Here is a 13,648-nt window from a genome sequence, read left to right as displayed (position 1 = left end):
TATATATATTTCACTAATTCGGCAAACCTAAATGAAAATAAATGTTCAATTGAGTATCATATTTTTAAAAACACATAATAATCACAATGACACAAGTAAGAAATTAACAGATATGAAAAATTATTTTATACTTATAATAACATGTCGGGTTGGTTCAGGTTACGAACGTTCTACGTAACAAATGAACTATACGATAATATTGTATAAAATCTTTAAGACATTAACATACGTTTATCCACGCACGTGTTCAAAGAGTAATAGGTATAACAATATAGGCATATACCTACACGACTTATTATGTGAAAGATATTTCAGTACAATACAACCATCAGATGGGAATTGTTTTCGCATAATTATGTACGTAACTAATCTTTTTCGTTATAGTGAATTGCGTAGGAATTGTATCTATGTTTAATTTACCTACATTCTTATCAAAATCATCATTTATAAATTATAATAATATAATAATATATGACTTTGTGCCTAATTGATTTCGAGGCTGAAAATGTTTTAATAAAGTGCATCGGCTATATTATATTATAATACGTAGACATTTTCATAGTTAGTCGTCACTTTAAAAGTAATAATAAAGTATGGTGCTGTTTTTGTTAAAGTACAACATAATTATATAGTAATATATAGTTATGATTTTGGTTCAAAAAATATTGTAATATTGTAATTATTTTAATACACCGGAAAAAAGAACTCAGGACAGCAGTGCAGTGTAGTTAAAATGCCTAACTGAAACGCCGTGTTACAATTAATAAATTAACTAATTAGTAATTATTATTATTATTAAATATATATATATATTTATTATTAAAAATAATAATAAATAATATATTATAAATTGATATCGGAAAAACTTAGCTCGTTAGCCTCCCCACCGCTTGCGTACGCCATTTTTAAAATTATTTATCCTCTTCAAAAAGATCTAAAGGGTTTTTTTTATTTAAATATACAAAGGGGTAAGTTTATAAACTAGATACGTTTCAATTATATGTTATATAGCAGTTAAATGTTAATATAGTACTCATAACCATGTGTGCACTCATACAGTTATACAAACATTAAGAAATTCGATTTCAGAGTAGTACGCGTATGCACGGTAACACATCGTGAATTACTATAATATGTACTATGTAATGTGTTAATTGGTTGGTACCTATAATAGGTATAGGATTTTATATATTGTTCTTAACATACAATTTGACGCTTAAAATATTTTGTTTCAACATATTTTAGTGGGTTCACCGACGTTTACAACATTTTACCCGAATGATATATAATATTATACACATATGTTAACCACCATTTGACCTTATATAAAATGCACATAGAAATGGCGAAATTTATTGAATTCGACTCCCGAACAGAACGACGAAACTGTAAAAGTTTTGTAGCGATGATTATTTTGTTGTCAAAAAACAATTTGGTTATATATAGAACAAACAGTCTTTTTATTCCGTCAATAGTTATTTATGTATAAATAAATTACGGACGGTGTACTCTCTTTTTACAGAAGAAAACTACTATGCGATAATAATACATTATTCTAATTCGTTTTCTACAAACGTGATTCGTATATATATGCAATCTGCTTAGTGCTTATAAGTATAAAATAGTATGGTAATTTATTACTCATTGGTCACACACTATATACTGCAGTCCACCTCAGGAATGTTATTCGCGTGATAAAAATATATATTAATTAAAAATAATAAAATATTTTGCGAGCTCTGATAAGCGATTCTATATAACGATGAAAACTACCAACGATAGGTCATTATAGTTAAGAATTATAAATAAAACTGAAAAAGGGTGACTCTATGAATTTTCATCAACCCATGGGGTGGTATTTTATCCTGCAGGTGTACCAGGCACATGCAACCAGATAATAGTGTACATGGGCATGCAGAAATAGTATGGAGGGATAGTAATGCTAATGCGGTTCCTCGTCCTCGTGAGGTGGTTCATATAGGAAAAAAAATAATGTATATATGGGGTGGCAAAATAGTGGAAAAAATCTACCCGTATAGGGAGTAGCTAATGTTTTATGTTCACTATCCCTCTCCCCTTACCAACAAAAACGTATAACCTTGTAAAAAAATAGTATATTATGTATATAATGTACGCAACTCACTATTCCAGCATATAGGTACAAAAGATATAGTATATATACACAACTCTTGTAGATTTTAAAAATATTATATTATATTAGCAATTTTATGAGCGACGTTATAACTTAAATGATCTCGAAGTTATTATTGCAATATCTAATTTAATTATAATCAAATATTTAAATACCCAGTTATTTTATAAAAAAAATATAAATTGCTATGCAATAATATAACGATGAAATAAATTGTTCAAACTCCGTACAACTTTACTCAGCAAAAAAACATAAATTGTGTCTTAAACATTTGCAACTATTTAATTTTCACTTATCTTGCAGGTATAAAACTATATTATTATTAAATTAGTCTACTATAAAATGCTTAGGTACTGCACGATACACAATACGAATACATACATTTGAGGAGGGCTAGGTTATATAGAAGTGTATAAAGTTCTTATGTTAATATATACAGCTTTTAAGTGGGCCAAACCTAATCAATGGCCTATGGACTGATAATGATAATCAACACGTACACTACCACTCACATGGCAAATACGAATGAGAAATGTATATAATATAATATGGGTAAAGTAATTATATTATATACATGACGTAATCAGTATTATCTTAGATCTAAACGAGTTTACATCGGTTTTGTAATTTTATTTTTCTAATTATGATTATTACACTGTACAGCCTGTAACCGTTTGTTTATAATCAACCAAATATTAATTGCTTGTGCAGTAAACAAAATATAAAATAGTTGGCGTGATAATCGGTTGTTTAAATTGTAAATAAAGTACGAAATCCGAGAATAACTTACGGCAACCACCAACCAGATCAGTAAATCGATATTATTATTGTTACGTAATATTGTGATATTATAATATATGTTCATAATTTCGGGCGGAGTTTTTCCAACGACCTAAAACCGATGTTACCTTAAAGACAAATAGATTATTGATACAACACGACGTGCAGCAATCACTCTTTAGTCTTTATAGATCAGCGTCGCCGCATCGGGATTCGTGAATAATTATTTGGAAAATTAAATGTTAATAAGTTGTTGCTATTTTCTCTCTCCCTGCTCACTGCGTCCACTCGAACGATCTATGATCCGCACACGGCATCCAAATCTGGGGCCAAGCAAAACCGTCCAACATTCGCCCACTGGAAGCATTTCAGGCGATTAGTTTAAAACAATTACTGGAAGCACCCACAACATGACTATAACCTAAATTTACACAATAGAGTACACATCCCCAGACTCAAAAATCTAGACCCTAAGGGGTTGATTTAAAAAAGACTCAAGTAGCCTATGTCCTTTCTCAAGGTTCGAGCTATCTTCATAGTCCACACTAAATTTCTCGAAAATCGGTTCAGGTGTTTATCCGTGAAAATGTAAAAGTAAGACATAAATAATATTACAGGTACATAAGTAGTACAACGGATACATAACGATAATAATATAGAAAATATTTAGCAATTTTCATTATAACCGCGCACTCTGTACAATGCGTTTGGTACTACGGAACATCGTCGACAGTTTTATTTTGTGACTCGTAGATCTCACCACCGAATCGTACCATTCATTGATAAAAACCAACTGACGGAATTTTTGTGATTATAATAATTAGAAGAGTTATCTCGTCTTATCACTATTAAATTATATTAGATATATAACTATTGTTTACACCCGTTCGACGTTACAACACAAGCCACAAAATATGCACAATCACAAGTCGCAACGCCAACGAGTGCGGTCGGACCTGTTTCGCTGTAGACGTGTCGTTTGGAAAATATTTCATCGAAACGAGTAAAAACTATTCGTGAACGTCTTGAAGAGAGTAGAGAATAAAAATGGATGGATTAGTGCAGTCGGTAGTGTACGACACGTCGTCTCCAGCAAACATTTATTCTGCAACGGTAATGCAAAAGGTCGACGGCGACCAAAAGATTGTTATGATTGCATCAAAAAAAGACATGATCACTCTGGAGTCGAAGATAATAGACGATAAGGTCGAAACTTCTATCGTGGAACTCAATTTTTCAAATATTCCAAGTGAGTCTTAGAATTGCAATGTTTACAGAAATTTTCAGTATCTCATGATTTGAATTATTTTAAAGGTAATGCAGAGATCATTTCTATACACTGCATAAACAGATGTAAGGAGTTTGATGATTTCGTTTTCGGGATAACATATGCATTGGTATGTACTTTATAGCAATGTATGTTTAATTTACAAGTACACAATGATAGAATATCTTAATCAAATAAATATACCTACCTAACCTAACCCTTTTGTATATATATATATTTAAACCTCAACTTTCCTTATAAATCAAAACAAAGTTCATAACTGAGTCGCAAAAAAAATATTTTATCTGAACATTGGATTATAATATTTCTTTAGAGTTATCTTTTTCATACTTGATTATTTTCATCCATCTTGCAAATCACAATGTTAGTATCTACTAGTCATTATTTTCGATCCAAATTTAAAATATTAAATGTTGTTTAGAATTAAAATTTTATAAGATCATAAAAATTCTATACCTAATATCAATTAAACATTTAAATATATTTTTCTTAACATTTTGTTTGAGTATTTATCACATAGAAAAGACAATTTGACTACCTTGTACTCATAATACAAAAACTTGTATTTTGGATGCCTAGAAACTATTTTGTTTTTAACAAAAGACACACAGAAAATATAAGTTTTAGCATATTACCAAGCATATTACGCAATACTGTCATGAGTAAAATAACTGTTTTAGTGCCTAAAAAATAAAAAGACAACTAAATAATATTATGTAATTTTTTGTTATTAATGAATTGTTAAGTTATAAATTATAATTCGCAAAATGTTGATGCTATTAAATAAATATTGTGTTCTAGATTGTAGAAGATGAAGAGCCTGAAACGGCTGAAACATACTTGAACTTATACTCAGGATTTCCTGGTTCATCATTAGAGGCTATAATGGAAAATTGTAAAACACTTAAATTGGATTTTGTTCCATTTCAATTGAACCATGCCATTTATATGTCAGAATTGCAAAAAAATGTAAAATACTATTAGTTTTTGTTTTACTTTTAGATTTATAGTTATTGCAATACTCAACTATAGTATTTAGTTATTTAACCCTTTGAGAAGCAGCCTTGGAATACGTAAATGCAACTCAGGGAGTGGCTTAGGAATGAAAAATTGGAAAAAAAAATATGAGCGAAGACGTATATGTATATCCTATTATATAGGATTGATAAATGAAAATAAATCAATTAATTGAAATTAAACTTCACAGATGGAAGCACATATTTTGTATAAGGTATTTTACGGTAATGAAACATGAACAAAGAAATTTGCGGTAAAAACGTCCATGCTCATTTTGACAGTATATTTTAAAACGTATATATATGTCCATGCTCCTCAGAGGGTTAAAACAAATACTTATAAACCTCTAAATGGTGTATTGGTAAATAAATTGTACAATAAATAATATTATTATGCACTTCAAAAATATTTCACTCAGAATATTTTTTACAATTTCATTCAATATACCAATAGTTTCATACATTTGAACTCAATTGACAATTTTAATTGATATGGCACATTAGTACTTAATGATCACCAAACTTTTTAAAATTTAAAAATAAAATATACATAGAAACCTTTGAACATCAAAATCAACAATTTATGTGAGATTTGCGAGCGATGATGACAAATTTTTATCTCAAGTATCCCGTATAATAAAAGTTTCGTTACATATACGCAAAAAAAACAACAGATAATTATTATACACTATTAACTCTCCAATACACCACTGGGAACTCCTGTTTTCAATATTGTTTGAAAAAAAAAATTAATAAAATAAAAAATAATATTTTGCTTCCACTCCTGTCAGTGGACATTTTATTTTTATATAATAAGCTACTGCATATTTTGCTATGAGATTAATTAAACCCTCCCCTCTAAACTAAAATACCTAAATAATAAATACCTAAATATTTATATCATTTAGGGCATGTGGTTGTTATCAGGAAGTGATAAAAAAATACACGCTTATAAGATTGAAGAACAAGAAATTCTTGAACAAAAAGTTGAAGAATATTTTATTGAATTTGAAGATACAAAAGACTCCATTGTTCTATGTTTTGGTACCAAATCATTAAGCGACTACAAAAAGTAAATTATTATTTTTTAAATTTAATTTACAAAATTAAAAAATACTATTTTACTGTTTTACTATTTTAGAAGATTATCATATTATGGATGTGAAACAGGATATTCAATGTTAGCAATAGTAGATTCAGGAAAAAATCAAATACTGCATTGCTTTTTAGAACGTTATGAGTCGCCAATAACAGTCATGCAATTGTTCAACATACATAAAAAAACCGTTGACATTGACAACATTCTCTCAGGTGTTTTAAATTAAAATAAAAATGCTTTCAGTAGAACTTTGATAGTCCAGGCCTTCTGTAGTTTGGCGTATGCACTATAAGCGGTTGTCCGGACAGCATATTAATCCATTCATATCCAATAGTAACTTGTTCAAATTTCCAAATTACAATTAACTTATGAAATAAATTTATCTACTTCAATTTTGTTTTTGGAATCTTCTCACGTTTGTTGTACTTATGTGTGTCTATAATAGTTCAAACTTATTTTCACATAAAAATTGAGAATATTACTTAAATTTCCAATTTTTTCCTCACTTACAATTAAATGTAATTAATAAATAATAATATTTTTTTTTAATAGAATTGATAAATTAATGTAATTTATGATAAATTCCTTTGTCATTAAGTACCCCAGAAAAACTTCCAATAATCACACCAATTTGTCTTATTTAGTCCTGACTATCGGGGTTCTCCTGTTCTTTAATAAATATTAAATACCTTTAACTTTTCACTTATTAATTATATACAATTAATAGCAGTCAAAGATGATTCCATACCAGATTGTGACACTGTAGATGAAAAAGAACAAGTCTGTTTACTAGTAGGGAGTGCAGTTGAAAGTGCTGTTGTATATATGCAAGTACTGGTAACTTAGTTGTATAAAATAATGTTTATTTTCTTTTAAATTAATAATGAACATATATTATACTTGTTTAAGGAATGTGTTGAAAAACGATTTAAGAAATGCAATTACATTGACCGATAGTAATAGACACCAAGCTATTGTGTGCGCTTTAATCACAGATGTAAATTTTGATTCCAAGAACGAAATACTACTTGGGACTTATGGAAATGTAATTTATAATAAACATACATCGATATATCAAATACTAAAATCATATATAATCAAATTATAAAATATTTTTCGTTTTAGTATATTTTAAATTATGTCTACGAAAATAACAATTGGGTGGAACAACAACAATTTGATATGAGAGACTCGGTATATACAATTTGTTATTTAGATATAGCTGGTGAAGGAGTGAATGATGTTGTTGTAATGAGTGAAAGAGGAATACATATTTTAAAAGTAAGTTATCTATTGAATAATATATCCTATCATATTATATCCTCATTGGATTTTATTAATCTATAAATATTAATTTTAATTTTAAAACTTGAGGGCAAAACATGTATTTTATTATCTTTAGTAATTTATTGATATCTAGTAAGAAAACTATATTATACTTCTTTCAGTATATAAATACACAAGGTAGCTGCAAAAATCTGTGGGAATTTCTGCAGTTTGTATGCTTAAGACTTTCATCTTCTTAACTGGTTGAACTGTAGACATAAACATTTTTAAGTGTTCTTCAATATATTATTATTGTAAAAAATAAATTGACTTAAAAATTACAAGTCATTACTTCGTCTATCTCATCATATAATATTGTATTAAATTTTTTCTGTTGCAGCATGAACCTAACTATATAGTTGAAGTACTAAAAAATCGTTTAAAACTATAGAAGATTGAAGAAACTAAAGCTATTATGTGAATTAGCTTAATGGTGAATTTAAGATGATAAATAAATGTTTGTGTTCATAAATTGGTGATATTTTTTTTTTTTTTAATACACTCAATATAATTATGATCACTTTAAAATGTATTTACAATTATATTAAATTGTATTTGTGAATTAAAAATGCTTCAGAAGCTGTCACATATTCATGTTATTTGTATATATTTTTTTTATATAACTTGTTTTTACAATAATATTTGATATTTCCAAATTAGCTATAAATTCAATTCATGAATTAATGATTTATCATTGAATTTAAATTTAACGCATACATTACAGTGACTTACTCAATGACAAGCTCAATGATGAGGTATACCTGACACCTACTGTACCGCAAACATGTTAGGTACTACTTTCTCGGAGCATAGAGTGAATTGGTCCATATACTAGTGAAATATTAAATTAATAAATTGTTTATACGCGGCGTAAATTAAAATGTCTAAACTAATAAGTTAAAATAGTAAATAAATCTATGTACATAACATTACAATTTATAACACAATATATTATAATATTCAGCCCATTATATCAATATTAGTACTTCGGCATTATATAATATTATATATTTATAAAATTTGTAACAAAACCTTTGCATAACACAGGATCAATCAATCACCTTTAGAGAAAGCATCAGATATATTTATTTTGAGGAGCAAGTATTTAATACTAAATTCAATACATACAAATTAGGTAATAACTTTTTGGTGAAAATGTAATTTTTTCTCCAAATTATTTTATTTTCATATTAAAAAAAACATATACATCATAAGTAATAACTAATAATAGATAGATACTACAATAAAACTTGTGTGCCTTTAAAAATAAAAATAATATATTTTGAGCAATAATAATGAAATGATGTACCTATAAATATTAACCATCGACAATTAAGTATATTGAACAAATTACAAATTTAAGCAATAACAATATATAATATAAATAATATAAGTACCTACAATTAGTAGCACCGTAAAATCAATTCCTAATGAAAATAAAAAAACAGACTAAGTTGACAGTTTTTATTAAAAAATATATCAATATTTGAATCAATCTAAACATGAATTTCTTGTTGTATTAATATAAATCACTAAGTACTACTAACTAAAATAATTCAAATAATAAATAACAAAAGTATAAATTCTTAAACCTCCTTGGTATTCCATTTGAAACAATAATAGTAGCTGGTTCTACCATTTCAATTATAATATGTATGGAATGAACGCATATCTTTCTTTAGGATACATTTTGAATTTTGATTGATACCACCAATGATTAAGCATTGCAGACTCACACTGATTACTCAATACCCAAAAAAAAATGTAAGGCCAAATCTGACTTCCCCAAAGCATGATGTATATGGCCATATACATAAGCATTTCACAAAATAAATGAGGGCAAGATATTTTGTCAAATAAACCACCAGTTGGAATTTTGTGCTCATATGTAATAACTTTTCCTTCTTTATCTGTTCTCAAGTTAACCAAATTTACATTTGCCAAATACTGTTGTTGGAAAGCCCACAGAAAGATAATAATTCCAATGATCAGTCTAATGTTTATATCATTAATTAAGAAGTAGGACTGATGATCAACAGAAAGTGAGGTGAAAGGCGAAGGCGCTTCAGCTAAAATGGCTGCTATACAACCAAAGTAATGTATATAACCAATAGCGTAATGAGAAATATTAATTTTCGAATTTGAAAAAATACTTAAATAATGGGTTTCATAAAAACGCTTCCAGCACTGAATTAGCATACATAACATGGCAACAGTAGTAGCAGTTGCATTGTATGACGTCCGTCGATTCTTTAGTGCTACCATGTCCAGAAAATGTATTATGAATTCAGGAACAGGCACTTTGAACACGAAAGCTAGTATTACTAATACAAATCCAAGTGTCGACCACATAGCAGCAAATACATAAAAATGTTTGAACCAATTTTTTGGTACTTCCAAGTAGTTGACCAAGAAATGTTTCTTTTCACTTGAAAATTTACCATACCTGAATGTTTGCACTATAGACACCGGTAATTTAGATTCAATTAAATTAATTAGAACACTTAAAATGACAATTGAAAATGCCATAAAGGCAAAAATAATCTTTAAAAAAGAAACGTCCATGTTGATCGATTAAAACATGTATTTTGAATGAAATAGGTGGGTTAGTATTCAGAAGAGAAAAGAGAAACTCTCCATAATTACGTTTACAGTTAGCTCATGTTTTCATTTACGATTTACAGTTATTTTTTAAAAAGATTTAGAAGTGGGAAAATTTGATAAAATGATCACCTGTTTTCTGCCCTTCACAAATACTGTGCACGTGTCCCTCGATCGTCCAAATCTTTTTGCATACAAGCTCGCACTGGTTTAAAGCACAATAAGTAAGAAATATAGTTCGAATTAACTTAAATACAATGAAAAATAAAGATTGCACTTAATGAATAAAATAAAAATTGTTTACGAAGTTTGCTTTCAAATGTATATAAAATATTAAAAATTAAAATAATAAATACAGACTAATGACCACAGACCACAGTCCACTGTCCACAGCCAATAAAGATAAACTGATAAGCTCTAATGTTATTGGGCGGTCTTAAGTATTTTGATAACACGGATGTTATGTTTTTTATCAGTTATTTAAAAATTTTAAATAAATATTTATTCTGTATTTCTGTCGTAAATCGTAATAAATAATAGCACAGTGCCACTGTGCCAGAGCCCACTGTATTAGCGTATTAAATGGATTTCATCTATTCTGACTTTCTGAGATAAAAATTTTACATTTGTACTGTAGCCCGGACAACATACAATAATAATAAATTATGATTATATAAATACAATACGCATTGTTAATTGTTACCTATCCATGACTATAGGCTTAAGTGCGCCACTAGACCTCTAAAACTTGAGGTGCAATAAATATTGTACCTAAATGTCTCACAGAGCCGAAAAGGGCTTCAGGGCCGTCCCTACAAATTGCGTGGCCCCGGGCATATAAATCTGAGCATAACTATAAAAAAATGTAAACATCAGTGGCGTCATTTGGGGTGGGGCAACTGGGGCATTTGCCCCAGCCCAGTCTAGTATTTACATCAACCTTAACTCGGCACATTTACCACACGTCCCCCCACCCGTTAACCACTATAAGACACTATAGTAATAATAAGTTTATTTCCATCAAACAAGTTTACAAATAGTATTAGCCTAAGCTGAAGTTTAAAAATTGATGGATCTCCTTAAAAGCCAATGGCTGTGCTAGAGGAGAGAGTTCACAACGAACGTAATTAGTAAGGTTAGATACAAATTTTAACGTAAGAAAAAAAAGCAGATAACAGATAGACTAAATAAAACTAAAACAAGAGAAATTACAAAAACAGAGTATTAGCATAATTTTTATAACTTAAGTAACTTTTGAAATTATTTACATTTAAATTATGATCACAACAAAATTTTACAAACTTGAATTGAGGACATTGCTGTCCAAAAACAGTTCTAATTTTTGGTATAATGACATTGGATTTCAATTTTAGTCGGGTAGAATAATCATGGCTTGGAACAGCTACCTATGTTCTCCTTAAAACTATACATTAATAAACAAATATTTTTAAAATATAAAGACTAGGTTTAATAGGTATATTTAACTCTTTATATAAACTCGAAGTTTGATGCATGCAAATTGCAAGGTATATGCCAGGGTAGATGCTGGAACTTATATTATAATAATTCCATTATAGTTATATTATAATCTATTTTTATTTTGCTTTTATAGTAGGCACTATCCATGTTAGTTTACATAATTATAATTAAAATAATAAGAAATAAATTATTCAAAATTAAATCAGCACTCACAAACACTAGTACCTATTTAAATACCTACGATGTCACTATCACTATAATATAAGTATATGCCCACAAACAAAAAATTATAATATTTTCCTTGGTACACTAGGTACATTATTTATTTTTAATTTTTATTCTGTTTAGTGTTTCATAATAGGTATAATTATATAAATATTGAAGAATGAAGATGTACACACAATTATAGAAAATATGATGTAGGTATATTAATTAATTATATGTTATAACTTATAACCTACATTACAAATTAACACCATTGAACAAAATGTCTGCATAAATTTCCTTTTTAAAAATGTTATTTGAAAAATAACAATATCTCCTCTTATAACCTTACATCTACAGCTCAGTTGAACATGGAACCTTGACTAATCTATATAAAATCTAAGCTGGCTGGTGCACTTTTTTATTTTTCGTAGTGAAAAAAATGTTTCGTAAGTCGTAAGCTCGTAACACATACATAAAACTAGCCACTGGGTTAGTACAAAGGATAGGTATCAAGTTATGTTCGAATTAGGATATTGCAACTCAAGTCAATAATTATGTAGAAAATATTATGATACCTATCGGTACATGCACGTAGGTAATAGGTATACATGGGGGTTTAATGGTTCAAATATTATTTTTTGACATGCAGCTATTATATAAATATTATATTATTATTTTACCTATGTAAAATAAAATTTTGATTTTTTTTAAATATTATTTTGTATCAACTATTTGACTATATTAACGTTCACTTCACACGTTCTACACAATACATATTATTTACAATTCCTGTATGGTTTATATGACCGTCCATGTCGTATCCGCCGGTGTAATGTGTTATTTTAAGATTTATTTCGCAGTCATTTGTCACCTTTAAAGTTTGATGGCTTAAATATTTCTTGGAACATATTATAATATCCGTGTAGCGTTTATACTGCAGGTCTACGGTCATTATACTTTGTATAATCGACTAACGAGTTGTTTTATTTAAAATATATATTTTAACCATTTTTTAGTCGTTAAATCTGTAACACCTTGGTAGCAATGTTCAATAATTCGATTTGATGCAAGCTTGTACCTAATCTGCCCGAATAACCAGTGGCAACCGATAATAAATAAACACTAATTTCTACTGTAAACTGTAACCAATGGCAACTATAATTAAATAAAAATTAAATTTCCAATGTGAACCTCAATGTCTCTGTTTGAGCACTTCTTTAAAATACGAATTTTGGGAAATCCTATCTTATTGCTAGGTGAAAGTTTTAGAAGAACCACTATTTCAAATTTCAAGTTTGTACGTTGAGTAGTTTTTGATATACAGCGATCAGTCAGTCAGTGGTATTTGGATTTTATATAATAATAATAGATTCCCTTCTCCCTCCCCTCCGACAACAAAAAATGAAAAATCAGGTGACGTGGTGACACTCAAGAAGATATTTGGAACAACTTTCTGAAAAAATATTAAATAGTGTCGTCACAAAATTAGAATAATAAAAAAACAATCCCCTCTCCCTCCCCTTCGACAAAAAAAATGAAAAATCCGGTGACGAGGGACACTCAGAAAGGTATTTGGAACAACTCTGTGAAACAATATTGGAAAAATATTAAACAGTATCGTCACAAAATTGGAACATAAAAAAGGCCTAATCTTTTATATATTAGGTATACTAGTTGATCCCGTGAACTTCGTTGCCCAA

At 28.6% G+C, this 13,648-nt stretch overlaps 3 protein-coding genes across 8 annotated transcripts in view; 1 reads left to right on the top strand and 2 right to left on the bottom strand.

The window, feature by feature from the left end:
- LOC100169204 (protein UXT homolog) overlaps positions 1-10,666 on the bottom strand; it is a 70,327-nt gene extending 59,661 nt beyond the window's left edge. The window contains exon 1 of the mRNA XM_008185047.3: positions 10,395-10,666. The gene's annotated coding sequence lies outside the window, so the exon portion shown is untranslated. The remainder of the gene's footprint in view (positions 1-10,394) is intronic.
- Positions 3,787-8,255, top strand: LOC100158964 (KICSTOR complex protein kaptin). 6 transcript variants are annotated; one of them, XM_008185048.3, is made up of 9 exons: positions 3,792-4,181; positions 4,247-4,329; positions 5,022-5,189; positions 6,145-6,308; positions 6,378-6,547; positions 7,066-7,162; positions 7,245-7,380; positions 7,461-7,616; positions 8,002-8,255. In XM_008185048.3, exons 1-9 carry the CDS (start codon positions 3,980-3,982, stop codon positions 8,050-8,052), a joined length of 1,227 nt encoding a protein of 408 aa, XP_008183270.1. In that variant the 5' UTR covers positions 3,792-3,979; the 3' UTR covers positions 8,053-8,255. The 6 variants fall into 6 exon arrangements, 2 of the variants coding, with proteins under 2 accessions (XP_008183270.1, XP_001945174.1); XM_001945139.5 differs by having other exon boundaries at positions 3,794-4,181; positions 7,063-7,162; XR_003839261.1 differs by lacking the exon at positions 8,002-8,255 and having other exon boundaries at positions 3,787-4,181; positions 7,066-7,166; positions 7,461-7,602.
- On the bottom strand, positions 8,793-10,388 carry LOC100167163 (polyprenol reductase). Its single transcript, XM_001946926.5, has one exon. The coding sequence runs from the start codon at positions 10,224-10,226 to the stop codon at positions 9,306-9,308; it is 921 nt and encodes a 306-aa protein (XP_001946961.1). The 5' UTR covers positions 10,227-10,388; the 3' UTR covers positions 8,793-9,305.
- Positions 10,667-13,648: the final 2,982 nt, after the last annotated feature.

The sequence above is a fragment of the Acyrthosiphon pisum genome, chromosome A1 (genome assembly GCF_005508785.2).
Source record: "Acyrthosiphon pisum isolate AL4f chromosome A1, pea_aphid_22Mar2018_4r6ur, whole genome shotgun sequence".
Taxonomy (NCBI): Eukaryota; Metazoa; Arthropoda; class Insecta; order Hemiptera; family Aphididae; genus Acyrthosiphon; species Acyrthosiphon pisum.
Note: the sequence above shows the minus strand (reverse complement) of the source record. Positions and strands in the feature narration are given on the sequence as shown.